This window comes from Anolis sagrei, chromosome X (assembly GCF_037176765.1).
Source record: "Anolis sagrei isolate rAnoSag1 chromosome X, rAnoSag1.mat, whole genome shotgun sequence".
Taxonomy (NCBI): domain Eukaryota; kingdom Metazoa; phylum Chordata; class Lepidosauria; order Squamata; family Dactyloidae; genus Anolis; species Anolis sagrei.
Window position 1 is genome coordinate 11472722 of NC_090034.1, and position 23255 is coordinate 11495976.

Below are 23255 nucleotides of genomic sequence, written 5' to 3' on the forward strand. Positions count from 1 at the left end.
ACCTTGATTAGCATTTGATGGCCTGGCAGTTGTTTGGTGTGGCTTTTTGGTGTCTGGGGCAATCTTTTGTTGAGAGGTGATTAGATGTGCCTGGTTGTTTCCTCTCTGCTGTTTTGCTGTTGTAATTTTAGACTTGTAATTTTAGACCGCATAGGGAAGCTGATGAGGAAACACAACATACAAACAATCTACAAACCCACCAAGAAAATCCAACAATTGCTCCGTTCAGCAAAGGACAAGAGGGATCCTCTCGCCTCTGCAGGAGTCTACCGTATACCATGCAGCTGTGGACAAGTCTACAGAGGGACCACCAAACGCAGCATTGCCCAGACACGCATCAAGGAACATGAAAGGCACTGCAGACTACTTCAGCCAGAGAAGTCAGCCATAGCAAAGCACCTGATGAACCAGCCTGGACACAGCATATTATTTGAGAACACAGAAATGCTGGACCACACCAACAACCACCATGTCAGACTACACAGAGAAGCCATTGAAATCCACAAGCATGTGGAAAATTTCAACAGAAAGGAAGAGACCATGAAAATGAACAAAATCTGGCTACCAGTATTAAAAAACTCTAAAATTACAACAGCAAAACAACAGAGAGGAAACAACCAGGCACATCTTAACACCTCTCAACAAAAGGTTTTCCCAGGCTCAGCCAGGCCTTCAAATGCTAATGAAGGTGGTCAGTTGAAACATTCACACTTAGCTCCAGCAGAGAAGAGCTCTTTGCCCCACCCCAGCCATTCCACAGATATATAAACCCATTGTCCTAATTCCAACAGACCTCACTACCTCTGAGGATGCTTGCCATAGATGCAGGCGAAACGTCAGGAGAAATGCCTCTAGAACATGGCCCTATAGCCTGAAAAAACCCACAAGAACCTAGTGATTCCAGCCATGAAAGCCTTCGACAATATATTATAATAGCAGGAAGACACCATCCAAGCCCTCCCGATAGATAGACATGCAGCCTCTACTTAAAATAATATTTAATAATAATAAACTTTATGTATACCCTGCCTCCATCTCCTCGACGGGGACTCAGGGCAGCTTACGTGAGGCCAAGCCCAACTAAATATTTATTGGATATTAATTAATTAATTAATTAACGCAGTCTTCTGTGTGCCCAGGAGGGAGTTTCTCATCCGATCTTAGCCACTGATTTTTAGCCTGCCACTTTTGGACTCTCGCTTGCTGAGGTGTTCCTGCAAATATCTCTGTAGATCTTATTTTATTTATTTATTTGCTTTATTTCTATACCGCATTTTTCAGCCTAATTAGGCGACTCAATGCGGTTTACACAATACAGGTTATCACAACAATATCATGAGCAATTAAAACACATCATACACAACAGACAAAATCAAAACAGTCATTATCATATCATAACGCCTCAATAACAAATCAGAATCCGTTCTCATAATCCTTGTATCATTTTCCTATGTTTGATTTTACCGTCTTCCTGTGTTCAGTTGCACTGTTTAGCCAAACGCTTGTTCGTAAAGCCAAGTCTTAACCTTCCTCCAGAACGCCAACAGCGAAGGGGCCTGTCTGGTGTCTACAGGTAAGGCATTCTATAGCCGAGGGGCCACCACCGAGAAGACCCTGTCCCTCGTCCCTGCCAAACACGCCTGTGACGCAGGCGGGACCGAGAGCAGGGCCTCCCCAGACGATCTTAATGTCCTAGTCGGTTCATAGGTGGAGATGCGTTCTGAGAGGTAAGTAGGGCCGGAACCGTTTAGGGCTTTATAGGCTAACGCCAGCACCTTGAATTGTGCCCGGTAGCAGATTGGCAGCTAGTGAAGCTGGCTCAACAGAGGAGTGGTATGCTCCCTGAGTGCTGCTCCCGTTAACAACCTGGCTGCCGAGCGCTGGACCATCTGAAGCTTCCGGGCAGTCCTCAAGGGCAACCCCACGTAGAGTGCGTTGCAGTAATCTATGTGGGATGTAATCAGAGCGTGGACTACCGTGGCCAAGTCTTAGGAAGCTGTTTCTTGATTTGAGGCATTGTCTTGCTGGCTGATATCCAAGCAGAGGACGGGCTAGAGATGTCAGTGCCTTGGTCCTTTCATTACAGACGGATGTCAGGTGCGCAATACCAGTTAAACAGTATAATTTCTCCAATGATGTAGAGCAGTGGTTCTCAACCTGTGAGTCCCCAGGTGTTTTGGCCTACAACTCCCAGAAATCCCAGCCAGTTTACCAGCTGTTAGGATTTCTGTGAGTTGAAGGCCAAAACATCTGGGGACCCACAGGTTGAGAACCACAGATGTAGAGCAGAGGCATCCAGAAGTGACATGCTGCATGATAGCAGCTGACACCTTGTCCTTGTCCTCTGGATTCCTCCAGGAAGGAAGCAGCCAGGCTTTGAACCTGCAAGGCCATTCAATGCTAAGCAATGTGGCCAATTGCAACATTCACACCTGCCTCAAGCAGGCAAGAGTTCTTTCTCCCACCCTGGACATCATTCCACACATATATGAATCTCACTTGCCTAGTTTCCAACAGACCTCACAACCTCTGAGGATGCCTGCCATAGATGCGGGTGAAATGTCAGGAGAGAATGCTTCTGGAACATGGCCAGACAGCTTGGAAAACTCACAGCATCCCAGTGATTCCGGCTATGAAATCCTTTGATAATACATTGCTTGTCTGTTTCTTAAGGCGAAATAGAAATAACAAGTTTCCAACAGACCTCACAACCTTTGAGGATGCCTGCCGTAGATGTGGGTGAAATGTCAGGAGCGAATGCTTCTGGAACATGGCCAGGCAGTCCAGAAAACTCACAGCAACCCAGTGATTCCGGCTGTGAAACCCTTTGATAATACATTGCTTGTCTATTTCTTAAGGCGAAATAGAAATAACAACAAGTTTCCAACAGACCTCACAACCTCTGAGGATGCCTGCCATAGATGTGGACGAAACATCAGGAGAGAATGCTTCGGGAATATGGCCAGACAGCTTGGAAAACTCACAGTAACGCACTGATTCCGGCTATGAAACCCTTTGATAATACATTCCTTGTCTGTTTCTTAAGGTGAAATAGAAATAGCAACAAAATGCCATTAAAGCCCAATATATTGTCGAAAACTTTCGTGGCTGGAATCACTGGGTTGCTATAAGTTTTCCAGGCTGTATGGCCATGCTCCAGAAGCATTCTCTCCTGACGTTTCGCCTGTATCTATGGCAGGCATCCTCAGAAGTTGTGAGGCCATTAAAGCAATTTAGAATACATTATAGAATCATGTTGTTGTTCATTCGTTCAGTCGTCTCCGACTCTTCGTGACCTCATGGACCAGCCCACGCCAGAGCTCCCTGTCGGCCGTCACCACCCCCAGCTCCTTCAAGGTCAGTCCAGTCACTTCAAGGATGCCATCCATCCATCTTGCCCTTGGTCGGCCCCTCTTCCTTTTGCCTTCCACTTTCCCCAGCATAATTGTCTTCTCTAGGCTTTCCTGTCTCCTCATGATGTGGCCAAAGTACTTCAACTTTGTCTCTAGTATCTTTCCCTCCAGTGAGCAGTCGGGCTTTATTTCCTGGAGGATGGACTGGTTGGATCTTCTCGCAGTCCAAGGCACTCTCAGCACTTTCCTCCAGCACCACAGCTCAAAAGCATCGATCTTCCTTCGCTCAGCCTTCCCGAAGGTCCAGCTCTCACATCCGTAGGTGACTACAGGGAATACCATGGCTTTGACTAGGCGGATCTTTGTTGCCAGTGTGATGTCTCTACTCTTTACTATTTTATCGAGACTGGACATTGCTCTCCTCCCAAGAAGTAAGCGTCTTCTGATTTCCTGACCACAGTCTGCATCTGCAGTAATCTTTGCACCTAGAAATACAAAGTCTGTCACGGCCTCCACGGTTTCTCCCTCTATTTTCCAGTTGTCAATCATTCTTGTTGCCATAATCTTGGTTTTTTTGACGTTTAGCTGCAACCCAGCTTTTGCGCTTTCTTCTTTCACCTTGATTAGAAGGCTCCTCAGCTCCTCCTCGCTTTCGGCCATCAGAGTGGTGTCATCTGCATATCTGAGGTTGTTAATGTTTCTTCCAGCAATTTTCACCCCAGCTTTGCATTCATCCAGCCCCGCACATCGCATGATGTGTTCTGCATACAAGTTAAAAAGGTTGGGTGAGAGGATGCAGCCTTGCCGTACGCCTTTCCCAATCTTGAACCAGTCTGTTGTTCCGTGGTCAGTTCTGACTGTTGCTACTTGGTCCTTGTACAGATTCCTCAGGAGAGAGACAAGGTGGCTTGGTATGCCCATCCCACCAAGAACTTGCCACAATTTATTATGATCCACACAGTCAAAGGCTTTAGAATAGTCAATGAAGCAGAAGTAGATGTTTTTCTGAAACTCCCTGCTTTTCTCCATTATCCAGCGGATATTTGCAATTTGGTCTCTCGTTCCTCTACCTTTTCTAAACCCAGCTTGAACATCTGGCAACTCTCGCTCCATGTATTGCTGGAGTCTTCCTTGCAGGATCTTGAGCATTACCTTACTGGCATGAGAAATAAGGGCCACTGTACGGAAGTTTGAGCAGTCTTTCGCATTTCCCTTTTTTGGTATGGGGATATAAGTTGATTTTTTCCAGTCTGATGGCCATTCTTGTGTTTTCCATATTTGCTGGCAAATGGAATGCATCACCTTGACAGCATCATCTTTTAAGATTTTAAACAGTTCAGCTGGGATCCCGTCGTCTCCTGCTGCCTTGTTGTTAGCAATGCTTCTTAAGGCCCATTCAACCTCACTCCTCAGGATGTCTGGTTCTAATTCATTCACCACACCGTCAAAGCTATCCTCGATATTGTTATCCTTCCTATACAGATCTTCTGTATAGTCTCGCCACCTTCTCTTGATCTCTTCAGCTTCTGTTAGGTCCCTGCCATCTTTGTTTCTTATCATACCAATTTTTGCCTGAAATTTACCTCCAATGTTTCTAATTTTCTGGAAGAGGTCTCTTGTCCTTCCTATTCTGTTGTCTTCTTCCACTTCCATGCATTGCTTATTTAAAAATAGTTCCTTATCTCTTCTGGCTAACCTCTGGAATTGCGCATTTAACTGGGCATATCTCCCCTTTTCACTGTTTCCTTTTGCTTTCCTCCTTTCTTGGGCTACTTCCAGTGTCTCAGCAGACAACCATTTTGCCTTCTTGGTTTTCTTTTTCTTTGGGACGTACTTTGTTGCTGCCTCCTGAACAATGTCTCGGACTTCTGTCCATAGTTCTTCTGGGACTCTGTTTACTAAATCTAGTCCTTCAAATCTGTTCTTCACTTCCACTGTATATTCGCTAGGAATGTTAGTGAGATCATATCTAACTGGCCTGTGTATTTTCCCTGATCTCTTTAGTTTTATTCTAAATTGGGCAATAAGAAGTTCGTGATCTGAGCTACAGTCAGCCCCAGGTCTTGTTTTCACCGACTGGATGGATGTCCGCCACCTTTGGCTGCAAAGGATGTAGTCAATCTGATTTCGGTGTTGACCGTCTGGAGAGGTCCATGTGTAAAGCCGTCTTTTAGGTTGTTGGAAGAGAGTGTTTGTTATACACAGCGAGTTTTCCTGGCAAAATTCTATCAGCCTGCGTCCCGCTTCATTTTGTTCTCCCAGACCATGCTTGCCTGTGATCCCTGTTGTCATTTGACTTCCCACCTTGGCATTCCAGTCTCCTGTAATGAAAATAATGTCTCTTTTTGGTGTATTATCCAGTAGTTCCTGCAGATCCTCATAGAACTGATCTACTTCTGCTTCTTCAGCAGCTGTGGTTGGGGCGTATATTTGGATCACTGTAATGTTGAAAGGCTTTCCTTGCACTCGAATTGAGATCATTCTGTCATTTTTTGGGTTGTATCCAAGCACCGCTTTAGCGAATTTCTTATTAATTATGAAGGCTACTCCATTTCTTCGATGTTCCTCTTGTCCGCAGTAGTAGATCTGGTGGTCATCTGATGTGAAGTGGCCCATTCCAGTCCATTTCAGTTCGCTGACCCCCAGAATGTCTATCTTTAGTCTTGACATCTCACCAATAACAACATCCAATTTGCCCTGGCTCATAGATCTTACATTCCAGGTTCCTATGGTGTGTTGATCTTTAGAGCATCGGATTCGTCGTTCACCTCCAGTACCGTCGGCCGCTAGCCTTCCTTTCGGCTTTGAGCTAGCTGCGTCATCACATCTGGGGCTAGTTGAACTTATCCTCTGCTCCTCCCCAGTAGCATTTTGGCCATCTTCCGACCTGGGAGTCCCATCTTCCAATGGCATACCGACATATCTCTGGTTGTACTGATCCATTTAGTTTTCTTGGCAAGGATACTGGAGTGGTTTGCCATTGCCTTCCCCAGGGATCACGCTTGGTCTGACCTCTCTGCCACGACCGTCCCGTCTTGGGTGGCCCTTCACGGTTTCGCTCATGACATCATTGAGGTGCTCAAGCTCCAGCGCCCCGACAAGGCGGCGATCCTTTGCTGGAGATAGAATCATAGAATCCTAGAATTGGAAGAGACCTTGTGGGCCATCCAGTCCAACCCCTGCCAAGAAGCAGGAAAATCACATTCAAAGCACCCCCGACAGATGGCCATCCACCCTCTGTTTCAAAGTCTCCAAAGAAGGAGCCTCCACCACACTCCAGGGCAGAGAGTTCCACTGCTAAACAGGTCTCACAGCCAGGGAGTTCTTCCTAATGTTCAGGTGGAATCTCCTTTCTTGTAGTTTGAACCCACACTCCACGGCAGAGAGTTCCACTGCTGAACAGCTCTCACAGTCAGGGAGTTCTTCCTAATGTTCAGGTGGAATCTCCTTTCTTGTAGTTTGAACCCACACTCCGCGGCAGAGAGTTCCACTGCTGAACAGGTCTAATGTTCAGGTGGAATCTCCTTTCTTGTAGTTTGAAGCCATTGTTCCGCGTCCTAGTCACGGCAGCAGAAAATCAGCCTGCTCCCTCCTCCCTGTGACTTCCTCTCACATATTTATACATGGCTGTCATATCTCCTCTCAGCCTTCTCTTCTTCAGGCTAAACATGCCCAGCTCCTTAAGCCGCTCCTCATAGGGCTTGTTCTCCAGACCCTTGATCCTTTTAGTCTGGACACATTCCAGCTTGTCAATATCTCTCTTGAATTGTGGTGCCCAGAATTGGACACAATATTCCAGGTGTGGAATAGGCCTTCTCTTCTTCAGGTTAAACATGCCCAGGTCTTTAAGCCGCTCCTCATAGGGCTTGTTCTCCAGACCCTTGATCCTTTTAGTCTGGACACATTCCAGCTTGTCAATATCTCTCTTGAATTGTGGTGCCCAGAATTGGACACAATATTCCAGGTGTGGAATAGGCCTTCTCTTCTTCAGGCTAAACATGCCCAGGTCTTTAAGCCGCTCCTCATAGGGCTTGTTCTCCAGATCCTCGATCCTTTTAGACACCCTTCTCTGGACACATTCCAGCTTGTCAACATCTCCCTTTAATTGTGGCTATGGTTTTTAAAAAGGAAATTAAAAAAGAAAAAAACTTGGTCCCATTGCCTCTGCAGCAAAATATATTCTCTGCATTGCAGTAATAGCCCTTGGATTCCCCTTTGGAGCTGGGCTGTGTGGTTCCTTGCGCCCTCTAGCGCCCTTGCCTTGAACTACACTCTCGAGATCTGAAAGCTCGACTGCCGTTGACCTTGGGAGAGGGAGTTCCGAGGGAGTTAAAAGGCTCCCTGGCAGATCAGGCCAAGCCCCGCCCCGGACTACAAATCCCAGGCTCCTCCAGGAGAGAGAGAGAGAGAGAGAGAGAGAGAGAGAGAAAGGGGGCCCTGGGCATTTAAAGCGGTATGGAAGGGGTCTAGCGGTATGGTGCGGATCCTTCTCTTCTCTGGGAAGTCCTTGGCAAAGAAGGAAGGAGGCAAAGAAGAAAGGAAAGCAGGAATGGAGCAGTAAGGCGGGCCAAGGCGGGCCTTTTGGGGGTGCAAGGGGTCAGTTCCTTTTGGGATGTGTTCTTAGCAACACCCAGGAAGTCAGTCCCTTTTGGGGTGCAGTTTTTGGAAAGTGAGCCCCTTTTGGGGTGCAATTATTGCAAACTCCTGGAAGTCAGTCCCTTTTTGGGGTGCAATTATTGCAAATCCCCAGGAAATCAGTCTCTTTAGGGGTACAATCTTGGAAGTCAATGCCTTTTGGGGTGCAATTATTGCAAACCCCCTGAAAGTCAGTCCCTTTTAGGGTGCAATCTTGCCCCTTTTGGGGTGCAATTATTGCAAACCCCCTGGAAATCAGTCCCTTTTGGGGTGCAGTTTTTGAAAAGTGGGTCCCCTTGGGGTGCAATTATCACAGACCTCCAGGAACTCAGTCCCTTTTGGAGTGCAGTTTTTGGAAAGTGAGCCCCTTTTGGGGTGCAATTATTGCAAACTCCTGGAAGTCAGTCCCTTTTGGGGTGCAATCTTGCCCCTTTTGGGGTGCAATTATTGCAAACCCCCAGGAAATCAGTCCCTTTTAGGGTGCAATCTGGGAAGTCAATGCCTTTTGGGGTGTAATTATTGCAGACCCCAGGAAATCAGTCCCTTTTGGGGTGCAGTTTTTGAAAAGTGGGTCCCCTTGGGGTGCAATTATCACAAACCTCCAGGAAGTCAGTCCCTTTTGGGGTGCAGTTTTTGGAAAGTGAGCCCCTTTTGGGGTACAATTATTGCAACCTCCCAGGAAATCCGTCCCTTTTAGGGTGCAATCTGTGAAACCACTCCGCTTTGGGGTGCAGTCTTGCCCCTTTTGGGGTACAATTATTGCAAACCCACAGGAAATCAGTCCCTTTGGGGGTGCAGTTTTTGGAAAGTGAGCCATTTGGGGTGCATTTATTGCAAACCCTAGAAAATCACACTCTTTTGGGGTGCAGTTTTTGAAAAGTGGGTCCCCTTGGGGTGCAATTATCACAAACCTCCAGGAAATCAGTCCCTTTTGGGGTGCAATCTGGGAAGCCAGTCCCTTTTGGGGTGCAGTTTTTGGAAAGTGAGCCCCTTTTGGGGTGCAATTATTGCAAACCCCTGGAAGCCAGTCTCTTTTGGAGTGAAATTATTGCAAACCCCCAGGAAATCAGTTCCTTTTAGGGTACAATCTGGGAAGTCAGTCCCTTTTGGGGTGCAATTTTTGGAAAGTCCCTTTTATTGGAAAGTACCTTTTGGGGAGGGAGTATAGCAACCTCCTGAAAGTCAGTCCCTTTTGGGGTGCAATCTTGTCCCTTTAGGGATGCAATTATTGCAACCCCCCAGGAAATCTGTTCCTTTTGGGGTGCAGTCTGGGAAATCAGTCCCTTTTGGGGTGCAATTATTGCAGACCCTTGGAAATCAGTCCCTTTTAGAGTGCAATCGGGGAAGTCAGTTCCTTTTGGGGTGCAATTTTTGGGACGTCCCTTTTTTGGAAAGTCCCTTTTGGGGAGCAATTCTTGCAAACCCCTGACACTCAGTCTCTCTTGAGGTGCAGTCTTGCCCCTTTTGGGGTGCAATTCTTGCAAACCCCCAGGAAATCAGTCCCTTTTGAGGTGCAATTTTTGAAAAGTGAGACCCTTTTGGGGTGCAATTATTGCAAACCCCTGGAAACCAGTCCCTTTTGGGGTGCAATTATTGCAAGCTACCAGAAAATCATTTCCTTTTGGGGTTTAATTTGGGAAGTCAGTCCCTTTTGGGGTGCAATTATTGCAAACCCTACCTAGGAAATCAGTCCCTTTTGAGTTGCAATCTGGGAAGCCCATCCCTTTTGGGGTACAAACTCCTGAAATTCAGTTCCTTTTGGAGTGCAATTAATGCACAAACCTTTGGAAGTCAAGTCTCTTTTGGGGGTGCATTTTTTCAAACCCTATTAAACCAGCCCCCTTTGGGGCACAATCTAGAAAAGGTATCCTTTTTGGGGTGAAAATTCCTGGAATTCAGTTCCTTTCAGGGTGCAATTACTTTTTGGGGGTGCATTTTTTTCAAACCCTAGGGAACCAGCCTCTTTTGAAGTGCAATCTGGGAAGTCTATCCCTTTTGGGATGCAGTGATTGCAAACCCTTGGAAACCAGTCCCTTTTGGGGTGCAATTTGAGAGGAAACCTTAGCAAAACCCTGGAGTTGAGTCCCTTTTCAGTCCTCTTTGCAAACCATAGGAAACCACAGCCTTTCCAGGGTCCAGTTTGGGGGGAAATCTGTCCTTTTGGGGGTCAATTTGGGCCAACCCCAAGGATCCCTGGCTAAGAGCAGAAGGCATCTTCGGCGGCTGCGTAGGACACTGCAGCAAGAGGCGACAGAGAAGAGACTTCGATGCTGCAAAGGACCAAAAATAATTATTCATCCATCCATCCGTTGCCGACTAGTGGACCCCACGGTGCCCCCCACTGTGGGGGCTGCAATGCAAAGAAGGGGCTGCCCTATACAAAGAAGGGGCTTCCTATTCGTATGGCTTCCTTAGGGGCTGATGGTGCCCTCCTTCTGCCCTAAGGGTGCCCCCCATTTTTCTTGCTCGCACCCCCCAAAAAACAGGCCATGCTTTTCCTAGGCAGCGCCTTCTTGCACCCACAGCGGGGCTGCTGCGCCCCTTTCCTCGCTTTCGGGGGCTTCTTTCGGTGGTCTTCCTCTTCCTCCAGCCCCGGCCTCAGGCGGCTCCGGGTCTTGGTCGACATGGACGGGGTCTTAGCCGACTTCGAAGGGGGCTTCTTGAAGAAATTCCAAGCCAGATTCCCAGACATGCCTTGCATCCCTTTGGAGGACCGGCGCGGATTCTGGGTCTCCGAACAATATGGACAGATCGAGCCAGAGCTCAGCGTGAGTCTGAATCTCCCTCCTGCATGAGCGTTAACATTGCCTGTAATGAATTACTAAGTAGTTACTTTTGGGGTGGCTGCAATAGAGGTGACTCGGCCCAGGCCCAAAGAATCTCCCTCCTGCATGAGAAGTAACTTTGTTGCTTGTAACGAGTTACTAAGTAGTTATTTGGGGGGGGGGGGTTGCAGGAATAGGGGTAGCTCAGCCTGGGCCCAGAGAATCTTCCTCCTGCATGAGCATTAACATTACTTGTAACGAGTTACTAAGTAGTTACTTTTGGGGGTTGCTGCAATACGGGCAGTTCAGCCTGGGCCCAAAGAATCTCCCTCCTGCATGAGAGGTAACTATGTTATTTGTAACAAGTTACTAAGTAGTTACTTTTGGGGGCTGCAGGAATAGGGGCAGCTCAGCCTGGGCCCAAAGAATCTCTCTCCTGCATGAGCATTAACATTACTTGTAACGAGTTACTAAGTAGTTACTTTTGGGGGTTTGAATCTCCTTCCTGCATGAGAGGTAACAATGTTACTTATAACAAGTTATTAAGTAGTTACTTTTGGGGATAGCAGGAATAGGGGCAGCTCAGCCTGGGCCCAAAGAATCTCCTTCCTACATGAATGTTAACAGTGTTACTTGTAACAAGTTACTAAGTAGTTACTTTTGGGGGTTGCAGCAATAGGGGCAAGCTCAGCCTGGGCACAAAGAATCTCCCTCCTGCATGAGCGTTAATGATGTTACTTATGACGAGTTACTCAGTAGTTACTTTTGGGGGTTGCTACAATAGGGGTAGTTCAGTCTGGGCCCAAATAATGTCCCTCCTGCATGAGAGGTAATGTTGTTACTTGTAACAAGTTACTAAGTAGTTACTTTTGGAGGTTGCAGCAATAGGAGTAGCTCAGTCTGGGCCCAAAGAATCTAGCTCCTGTGTGAGTTAACTATGTTGTAATGAGTCACTAAGTAGTTACTTTGGGGGTTGCAGCAATAGGGGCAGCACAGGCTGGGCCCAAAGAATCTCCCTCCTGCACTAAGTAGTTACTTTTGGGGGTTGTGGCAATAAGAGGAGTTCAGTCTGGGCCCAAAGAATCTAGCTCCTGTGTGAGTTAACTACATTACTTGCAATGATTCACTAAGTAGTTACTTTGGAAGTTGCAGCAATAGGGCAGTGCAGCCTGGGCCCAAAGAATCTCCCTCCTGCATGAGAGGTAACTATGTTACTTGTAACTGGTTACTAAGTAGTTACTTTTGGGAGTTGCAGCAATAGGGGCAGCTCAGCCTGGGCCCAAAGAGTCTCTCTCCTGCATGAGAGGTAACTATGTTACTTGCAACATGTTACTAAGTAGTGACTTTTGGGAGTTGCAGCAATAGGGGCAACTCAGCCTGGGCCCAAAGAGTCTCTCTCCTGCATGAGAGGTAACTATGTTACTTGTAACATGTTACTAAGTAGTTCCTTTTGGGAGTTGCAGCAATAGGGGCAGCTCAACCTGGGCCCAAAGAATCTCCCATAACTATGTTACTTGTAACGAGTTACTAAGTAGTTACTTTTGGGAATTGATGCAATAGGGGCAGCTCAGCCTGGGCCCAAAGAGTCTCTCTCCTGCATGAGAGGTAACTACGTTACTTGTAACATATTACTAAGTAGTTACTTTTGGGAGTTGCAGCAATAGGCGCAGCTCAGCCTGGACCCAAAGAATCTTCCTCTTGCATGAGAGTTAACTATGTTACTTGCAACATGTTACTAAGTAGTTACTTTTGGGAGTTGCAGCAATAGGGACAGCTCAGCCTGGGCCCAAAGAATCTCCCATAACTATGTTACTTGTAACGAGTTACTAAGTAGTTACTTTTGGGAATTGATGCAATAGGAGCTGTACAACCTGGGCTCAAAGAATCTCCCATAACTATGTTACTTGTAACGAGTTACTAAGTAGTTACTTTTGGAAATTGATGCAATAGGGGCTGTTCAATCTGGGCTCAAAGAATCTCCCTTCTGCACAAGAGTTTTCTGCATTGGGAGATAAAAGGGAAATAATTGCTTTACAGTAAACAACAGGAAACCTCTAAATTTTGGGTGACTTGAATTAATACAGCCTGATTCCATTTTAAGTATATACTGTGGAAAGAATACAGTTGGGCCCACCTTAACAGCCATGACACAATGCTATGGAACCATGGGATTTGTAGTTGGGCAAGGCAGAGAAAGCTTTTGGGATTTTGCCTCTATACTTTAGACTTGAAGGGCCATGGCTCAGTGCTATGGAATAGTGGGAGTTTTAGTTCTACTGGGTTTTCAGCCTTCTTTGCCAAAGAGTGCTGGGACTCACCAGACTACAAATCCCAGTATTCCATAGCACTGAGCAGCTCAAGTGGCGCCGAAGGGCATCAACCCTACATTGGAGATGCACCCACAGAGTTGGAACAAGGGGCCTCATGTCGTGGGTCATCTAGTCCAACCTGGTGCTTGATGCAGGATCCATATGTTAGTTTTCATCTTTGCTTTCAATGGATACTTGGTTATGCACAGTTACTTTTTGGAATTTGCAGGACAAGGCGATCAGCATTTGGGAGTCCAAGGACTTCTTCCTCGAATTGGACCCGATCCCAGGCGCCGTGGAAGCAGTCAAGCAAATGGCAAAGTTGGAAGAGTGAGTGCCGTGCCATTTTCTAAGGAAATCCAATATATACTATACTATACTATACTATACTATACTATACTATACTACACTATCTATCTATATAAAAATGCTCAGTGCATAATGAGTGGCTTAAAAACAAAAGAACCAATGAATGAAATCACACCAGATTTGGCAGCAAAACATCTCACAACACAAGGAGTGACCATCACTCAGAAAATATGATTTTGTCATTTGGGCGTTGTAGTTGCTGGGATTTATAGTTCACCTACAATCAAAGAGCATTCTGTACTCCATCAATGATGGAATTGAACCAAACTTGTTACACAGAACTCCCCTAACCAACAGAAAATACTGGAAGGGTTTGGTGGGCATTGACCTTGAGTTTGGGAGTTGTAGTTCACCTACATCCAGACAGCACTGTGGACTCAAACAATGATGGATCTGGACCAAACTTGGCACAAATGCTCTATATGCCCAAATATGGACACAGATGGAGTTTGGGGGAAATAGACCTTGACATTTGGGAGTTGTAGTCACTGGGATTCACAGTTCACCTACAATCAAAGAGCATTCTGAACCCCATGAACGACAGAATCGGGGCAAACTTCCCACACAGAACTCCCAGGACCAACAGAAAATACTTAAGGCCACCCAATCAATCCCAATCAGGGCATCCAGCCATAGATATAGATATAGATAGATAGATATGATTCACACACAGAGAGATATGGTATCATAGATTTGAAAGGGGCCCTTAAAGAAGGACAATGATATATTGCATGTTCCAGGGTGGGCAAAGCAGACTCCACATCAACACTGACAAGGAAACAGCAAGAAATACTGTTTAGCCACAACCAGAAAGACATTACATATATTAGAAACCAACACTTTCTCATTACTTTATTTTCCAGATCAACAGACTGGGCCACAGCAGCGCGTGGCAGGAGACAGCTAGTACACTATAGAATTAATACAGCTTGACATAATTATTATGTTATTAATAGTATTATATTTGATGTTGTTGTTATTGTTGTTGTGAAGCCGTTCCCAGGACTCCATAGCATTAAGCCAATGCAGTTAAACTGGTGTCAAACTGCATTCATTTTGCAGGGTAGATGCATCCAAAGTGAAGCTAGCAGTATCTACCAATGCTCATATTGTAATATCACAATATCTGGGAAGCAGGGTGAGCTTCCATCTGTCAGCTCCAGCTTCCCATGCTGTTGTTTCTTGTTGCTTATGTTTTTGGTTTTATAATATGTTGTCTGGGCTTGGCCTCATGTAAGCCACCCCGAGTCCCCGTTGGGGAGATGGTGGTGGGGTATAAATAAAGATTATTATTATTATTATTATTATTGGCTGGTAATACATCCGGGTATTCCCTGGGCAACATCCTTGCAGACAGCCAATTCTCTCACACTGGAAGCGACTTGCAGTTTCTCAAGTTGCTCCTGACGATGATTTTTTTTTCTTTCTGTCCACACAGGACCGATGTCTTTATATGCACAAGTCCCATCAAGAAATATCGCTATTGCCCCTATGAAAAGGTAAGGGATATATGTGTTGTCGAAGGCTTTCATAGCCGGAATCACTAGGTTGCTGTGAGTTTTCCAGGCTGTATGGCCATGTTCCAGAAGCATTCTCTCCTGAAATTTCACCCACATCTATGGCAGGCATCCTCAGAGGTTGCGAGGTCTGTTGGAAACTAGGCAAGAGGGGTTTACAGATCTGTGGAATAATGTCCAGGGTGGGAGAAAGAACTCTCATTTGCTTGAGGCAAGTGTGAATGTTGCAATTGGCCAGCTTGATTGGCATTGAATGGTCTTGTAGCTCTGAAGCCTGGCTGCTTCCTGCCTGGGGGAATCCTTTGTTGGGAGGTGTTAGCTGGCCCTAATTGTTTCCTGTCTGGAATGTTTTTTAAGTGTTGTTCTTTATTCACTGTCCTGATTTTAGAGTTTTTTTAATACTGGGAGCCAGATTTTGTTCATTTTCATGGTTTCCTCCTTTCTGTTGAAATTGTCCACATGCTTGTGTATTTCAATGGCTTCTCTGTGTATTCTAACATGGTGGTTGTTAGAGTAGTCCAGCATTTCTGTGTTCTCAAATAATACGCTGTGTCCAGGTTGGTTCATCGGGAAGAAACCAGGCTTTGAAGCTGCAAGGCCATTCAATGCTAATCAAGCTGACCAACTGCAACATTCACGCTTGCCTCCAACAGACAAGAATTGGCAGGCATCCTCAGAGGATGTGAGGTCTGTTGGAAACTAGGCAAATGAGGTTGATATATCTAGGGAATAATGTCCAGGGTGGGAGAAAGAACTGTTATCTGTTTGAGGCAGGTGTGAATGTTGCAAGTGGCCAGCTTGGTTAGCATTAAATAGCAGGCAGCTTCAAGGCCTGGCTGCTTCCTGCCTGGGGGAATCCCTGGTGGGGAGGTGTTAGCTGGCTCTGATTGTTTCCTGCCTGGAATTCCCCTTCCAGTTATAGGAAGTAATCCTCCTGTAGGAAGCAGCCAGGCTTTGAAGCTGCAAGGCCATTCAATGCTAATCAAGATGGCCAGTTGCAACATTCATTGTCTCCAACAGACAAGAGTTCTTTCTCCCACCATGGACATCATTCCACAGGACTATAAACCCCATAGACCTCACAACCTTTGTTGGGAGGTGATTAAATGTGTCCAGAGGAGGGCGACTAAAATGATCAAGGGTCTGGAGAACAAGCCCTATGAGGAGCGGCTTAAGGAGCTGGGCATGTTTAGCCTGAAGAAGAGAAGGCTGAGAGGAGACATGATAGCCATGTATAAATATGTGAGAGGAAGCCACAGGGAGGAGGGAGCAAGCTTGTTTTGTGCTTCCTTGGAGACTAGGACGCGGAACAATGGCTTCAAACTACATCCTCGTGTACTACTACTTCCTCGTGTTCCATCTGAACACGAGGAAGAACTTCCTGACTGTGAGAGCCGTTCAGCAGTGGAACTCTCTGCCCCAGAGTGTGGTGGAGGCTCCTTCTTTGGAAGCTTTTAAAGAGAGGCTGGATGGCCATCTGTCAGGGGTGATTTGAATGCAACATTCCTGCTTCTTGGCAGAATGGGGTTGGACTGGATGGCCCATGAGGTCTCTTCCAACTCTTTGATTCTATGATACTATGAAATGCTCATCAAGGTGGACAATTGGGAGATGTTAGCTGGAATTCCCCTGTTTTATGATTGTTTGTTATTTACTGTCCTGATTTTAGAGGTTTTTTTTAAAAACACTGGTATCCAGATTTTGTTCATTTTCATGGTTTCCTCCTTTCTGTTGAAACTGTCAGGAAACAAACAGGGCCAGCTAACACCTCCCAGCAAAGTATGAATATTACAATTGGCCACCTTGATCATCGTTGAATGGCCTTGTAGCCTCAAAGCCTGCCTGCTTCCTGCCTGGGGGAATCCTTGGTTGGGAGGTGTTAACTGTTTGCTTGAGGCAAGTGTGAATGTTGCAATTGATCACCTGGATTAGCATTTAATCACCTCCCAACAAAGGATTCCCCCAGACAGGAAGCAGGCAGGCCTTGAAGCTGCAAGGCCATTTAGTGCTAATCAAGGTAGCCAATTGCAACATTCACACTTGCCTCAAGCAGACAAGAGTTCTTTCTCCCACCCTGGACATTATTCCGCAGATATATAAACCCCACTTGCCTGTTTTCCAACAGACCTCACAACCTCTGAGGTGTGGGTGAAACGCCAGGAGAGAATGCTTCTGGAACATGGCAACCCTAAGGGATATATGCTCAGGACAGAAGTGGTTTGTTCCCTTCTGAGCACAGAGGAATAAATATTTCAAGCGGTCTCTGTTTTCCGATTTGGTGGCGCAGATTTATCAGAAAAGCCTTCCATTTCTCGCCTTGGCTCAGCATCGAAGCGTTAATGACCTCTTCCTCTGCCTTTGTCTGTTGTTATGAGTCACTGTGGTTTGCCGTTTGTGACTTTGTTGGGAAAGCGAATCCATCCTTTCCCAATCTTGGCCCGTCTGTGGTTACCATCGCCCTTCCTCTTTCTGCTTTCCAGTATGCCTGGGTGGAGAAGCATTTGGGCCCGGAGTTTCTGGAGCAGATTGTCCTCACCCGGGACAAGACGGTGGTCTCCGGAGACCTCTTGATTGACGACAGGCCCGATGTTCTAGGTAAAGCATGAGCTTGGGTGTTCTTCTTGACACATAACTGGAGACAGTGCTATTCCAGACGAGGTCTGACTAAAGCAGAATATAGAAGGACTATGACTTCCCTCCATCTAGACCAGTGTTTCTCAACCTGGGGGTCAGGACCCCTGGGTGGTTGCGAGGGGGGTTTCAGAGGGGTCACCAAAGACCATCAGGAAACACATATTTCTGATGGTCTTAGGAACCACTTTGGCAGAGAAGGCTGAAGATCTCTCCGCCTGTCCTTCTTGGTGTTGGTGAACTATAACTCCCAGAATTCTAAACCATCCCCTCCTCAACCCCACCAGTATTGAATGTTGGTCATGTAGGTAGTGTGCCAAGTTTGGTGCAGATCCATTGTAGGCTGGGTTTGGAGTGCTCATTCATTAAGTTAACTATAAATCCCAGCAACTACAGCTCCCAAATGTCAAGGTCTGTTTTCCCCAAACTCCACCAGTGTCCACATTTGGACATATTGAGTATTTTCAGTATTTTCTGTTGGGGGTTCTGTGTGGGAAGTTTGGTCCAATTCTATCATTGGTGGGGTTCAAGGCGCTCTTAGATTGTAGGTGAACTATAGATCCCTGCAACCACAACTCCCAAATGCCAAGGTTTATTTCCCCCAAGCTCCAACAGTGTTCACATTTGGGTACTTTGAGGATTCGTGCCAAGTTTGGTTCAGATCCATCATTGTTTGAGTCCACAGTGCTCTCTGGATGTAGGTGAACTACAACTCCAAAACTCAAGGTCAATGCCCACCAACCCCCCCCCCCCCCCCCAGTATTTTCTGTTGGTCATGGGAGTCCTGTGTGCCAAGTTTGGTTCAATTTCATCGTTGGTGGAGTTCAGAATGCTCTTTGATTGTAGGTGAACTATAAATCCCAGCAAATACAACTCCCAAATGTCAATGTCTATTTCCCCCAAACTCCACCAGTGTTCACATTTGGACATATTGAGTATTTGTGCCAAGTTTGGTCCAGATCCATCATTGTTTGAGTCCACAGTGCTCTCTGGATGTAGGTGAACTACAACTCCAAAACTCTTGATCAATGCCCACCAAACCCTTCCAGTATTTTCTGTTGGTCATGGGAGACCTGTGTGCCAAGTTTGGTTCAATTCCATCCTTGGTGGAGTTCAGAATGCTCTTTGATTGTAGGTGAACTATAAATCACAGCCTCTACAACTCCTAAATGACAAAATCAATCCCCCCCAACCCCACCAGATTTTGGTGTATCGAGTATTTGTGCCAAATTTGGTCCAGTGAATAAAAATACATCCTGCATATCAGATATTTACATGACGATTCAGAACAGTAGCAAAAATTACGAGTTATGAGGTAGCAATGAAAATAATGTTATGGTTGGGGGTCACCACAACATGAGGAACTGTATTAAGGTGTTGCGGCATTAGGAAGGTTGAGAACCACTGGTCTAGACACTTACTTACTTAGGTGATCCTTCATTGGCCGAATAGGATAGTCTTCCAGGGTCAGTACTCTTGTGAGTCTGTAGGTGACTGTGGAGCCCTATTCTTGACCTGCATGTTCTCCCACAGTGAGGGCATTGGTTTCCAGGTGGAAGGCGGCCTCAGTCGGGGTTGGCTTGACGCGCCTTCCTCTTGGCACGTTTCTCTCTTTCACCCTCCATTTATGGCTCTTAAAATTCTACAGCACTGCTGGTCACAGCTGACCTCCAGCTGGAACGCTCACAAGCCAGGGCTTCCCAGTTCTCAATGTCTATGCCAGAGTTTTTAACATTTGCTTTGAGCCCATCTTTGAATCTCTTTTCCTGCCCAACAACATTCCGCTTTCCGTTCTTGAGTTCGGAGTAGAGCAGCTGCTTTGGGAGACGGTAGTCGGGCATCCGGACAACGTGGCCGGTCCACCGGAGTTGATGGCAGAGGACCATCGCTTCAATGCTGGTGGTCTTTGCTTCTTCCAGCACGCTGACGTTTGTCCGCTTGTCTTCTCAAGAGATTTGGAGGATTTTTCAGAGGCAACACTGATGGAATCGTTCCAGGAGTTGCATGTGACGTCTGTAGACAGTCCACGTTCCACAGGCATACAGCAGGGTTGGAAGGGCAATAGCTTTATAATCAAGCACCTTGGTCTAGACACTATGTACGTATTGATGCAGCCCAGAATCACATTAGCTTTTTGAGGTGCTGTATCACAATGTTGGCTCACGCTTAGGACTCCTAAGACTCCTAGATCCCTTTTGCATGTACGGTTCTCAAGCCAAGGTTGATTTCCTGAGTGGTTTTGCTTCTTCTGCCTTCCAGGAGCCGAGAAGCGGCCGACCTGGGAGCACATCCTCTTCACGGCATGCCATAACAAGCACTTGGAGCTGCCTTCATCCCGCCGCAGGCTTCACTCCTGGGCCGACGACTGGAAGGCCATCCTGGACAGCAAGCGGCCCTTGTAGTCGAGCCAGGGACCCGGAAGGAGGCAAAGAGTTTGGCCGGTGTTGGCTCGCAAACCACATCTACGGCACTCAGAGGCAGGAATAGGAATGATCAACGTTCTTGGTCCAAAACAAGCTAAGGAGACCCCAGGACATGAACTCTTAAATCCAGCCTGCTGCCAGGGTCACAGAGCTGGGAATGGAAGCTACGGAGACTGGGGGCCAACTCAGGGCAGGCCATGTTTGCCAAATGCTCTTCTTTTGCCCAGATCTGTTGATGTCAACACATGGGTTGGATCATTTGAGTACTGTTTAGATTATCTGTGGCTTCCCAAAAGAGGGCAGCATTGGTACGCTTTCTGCTCCCAACGAACATGCCTCCATTTACGGAGCTGATCGGGACACAAAGTGAGACACTCAGGAAATGTGAGTTGTCAGGGACCCATACAGCATTCGTCTTTTCAGACCTCGTATTCTCAATTGGAAACCCCAAATGTGTGAATTGTTTGCAAAGGGGAATGTCTTCTGTGTTGTTCTGTCCAAAATGGCACCAAAGGCAGGCTGGAGAGCTCAGGACCGGGCCCAGCTGAAACTGTTAACCGTTTCAAAAGAAGGACCGAAATACAGCAGATTTCCCATAACTGGTAGTGTTATTGAGAAATAAATGAGAATGAGAAAAAAAACTCAGTGTCTGAATTGGAAAAAAAAATGGTTGGACAACCCGAAAACTTAATGTTTTGTTGCATTCTCCAATAATAAGCCCCACTGAGAGCATGGGACTAATTTCTAGGAATATATGTGATTCAATTGGGATTCAAGGCAAGAAACTCTAAAAGGCTATAGACTGGGAATTTGGCATAGGAACAGAACAGGAAAGCTTCAAATTGTGTTCGGAAAGAGCAAGTCAGGTGCTGTTTTGAGTTGGCCACTAGATAGCAGTACAGGCAAAGGCAGAATTTCCTTTTTTTAAAGTTGGAAAGCTAGAAAATACAAGCGCTATAATTTTTTATTTCGTGTCAGGAGCAACTTGAGAAACTGCAGGTCGATTCTGGTGTGAGAGAATTGGCCATCTGCAAGGACACTTCCGAATGTTTTTGATGTTTTACCATCCTTGTGGGAGGCTTCTCTTATGTCCCCGCATGGGAAGCTGGAGCTAACAGAGGGAGCTCATGCATGCTCTCATAGAATCATAGAATTGGAAGAGACCTCATGGGCCATCCAGTCCAACTCCCTGCCAAGAAGCAGGAATATTGCATTCAAAGCTCCCCTGACAGATGGCCATCCAACCTCTGTTTAAAAGCTTCCAAAGAAGGAGCCTCCACCACACTCCGGGGCAGAGAGTTCCACTGCTGAACAGCTCTCACAGTCAGGAAGTTCTTCCTCATGTTCAGATGGAAACTCCTCTCTTGTAGTTTGAAGCCATTGTTCCATTGCGTCCTAGTCTCCAGGGCAGCAGAAAACAAGCTTGCTCCCTCCTCCCTATGACTTCCTCTCACATATTTATACATGGCTATCATGTCTCCTCTCAGACTTCTCTTCTTCAGGCTAAACAGGCACAGCTCTTTAAGCCGCTCCTCATAGGGCTTGTTCTCCAGACCTTTGGTCATTTTAGTCGCCCTCCTCTGGACACATTCCAACTTGTCAATATCTCTCTTCAATTGTGGTGCCCAGAATTGGACACAATATTCCAGATGTGGTCTAATCAAGGCAGAATAGAGCATGGGTAGCATTACTTCCCTAGAAATAATGCTCCCCATATTCGAACCTCTGACCTGTCGATCTTCAGTCCTGCCGGCACAAGGGTTTAACCCACCGAGGGCTCCTAAGTGCTAGATTAAAGCCGTATTTCTATGGGAGTTCTTGAACTTCCATAGAACACTTGGCCAACGCACCAGGTTACTATCTTAGAAGTCCTTTTGCTTTTGAGCTTCCATAGAAAAGTGATGAGATGTCAAAGGAGTGGATACCCCCAGGTCACAGAATATTTGATGTGTACTTTAGTAGTTGTAGTAGTAGTAGTAGTAGTAGTAGTAAACACAGCAGAAGAGACTTAAAAAGCCAAAAAAAAATACATTACAACACATACATACACATACAAAACACACATACACAGACTGGGCCACAGCAATGCGTGGCTGCGTATGGCTAGTATGTACTTATATATCATGTGTATTTATACATTGGGGGGGGGGGGGCGGTGGCGCAGTGGGTTAAACCACTGAGTTGCTGAACTTGTCGACAGAAAGGTCACAATTTTGAATCTGGGGAGCAGGGTGAGCTCCCGCTGTTAGCTCCAGCTTCTGCCAACCTAGTAGTTCGGAAAAAATGCAGATGTGAGTAGATCAATAGGTACTGCTTCAGCAGGAAGGTAACAGCATTCCATGCAGTCATGCTGGCCACATGACCTTGGAGGTGTCTATGGATAACAACGGCTCTTAATGTCAGGGGAAAACCTTTACCTTTTCCTATTTGTACCCTGCTTTTATTTCCACAAGGAGATATAGATAAGCAACATTGTACTACAGCTCTCAAAATCCCCATAAGGCCATGCTTGGGTTATAGTCCCCAAATTCATTCCATCATCTGGATTAACTGGGCTTTATATAAAACTGCAGATGCCATAAACAAACGCATGCATCACAGTTCCTGGGATCTCATGTACAAACACATACTCCGATGTTTTCCAGGAGTTGCGCTGGAAAACATCTGAGTATGTGTTTGTACGTGAGTTGGAGAAATCGGAAGTCCAAGCTTAACCACAAACTTCTATGGAAAAGAAATGCTATAATTAGAGGGGCAAAACCTTTACGGGTCTATTTTCATCCTTCAAATCGACTTTCCAAATGGACTGGAGTTTACCAGATATCTCTACGCAGCTTCTTAAGAACTGCATTCATTGGAAGGAAAATTGTGTGTGAAATGCAACCATCTTATGAAGTTGGAGACCCTTTTAACTGCTATGAATTCAAAGGAAGTTTGCGGAGGCATCTTCGCTGTTATGGGCCTGAAGACCTTGCAAACTGCAGCTCCTGGGAATCCCTGTCAGTTAAAGTGGTGCCAAACAGCAATCTTCCCATTTCACACAGAAGGCATCTAGGATGTGGGTTGTTGTGAGTTTTCCAGGCTGTAAGGCCATGTCCCAGAAGCATTCTCTCCTGACATTTCACCCACATCTATGGCGGGCATCCTCAGAGGTTGTGAGTTCTGTTGGAAACTAGGAAAACAGGGTTTATATATCTGTAGAATAATGTCCAGAGTGGGAGAAAAAACTCTTGTCTGCTCGAGGTAAGTGTGA

At 46.2% G+C, this 23255-nt stretch overlaps 1 protein-coding gene across 1 annotated transcript; it reads left to right on the top strand.

The window, feature by feature from the left end:
- Positions 1–7627: 7627 nt before the first annotated feature.
- On the top strand, positions 7628–20643 carry LOC137094739 (5'(3')-deoxyribonucleotidase, mitochondrial-like). The gene is made up of 5 exons (XM_067473628.1): positions 7628–10756; positions 13292–13392; positions 14870–14930; positions 17429–17543; positions 19839–20643. Exons 1-5 carry the CDS (start codon positions 10478–10480, stop codon positions 19979–19981), a joined length of 699 nt encoding a protein of 232 aa, XP_067329729.1. The 5' UTR covers positions 7628–10477; the 3' UTR covers positions 19982–20643.
- The last annotated feature ends 2612 nt before the right edge of the window (positions 20644–23255 follow it).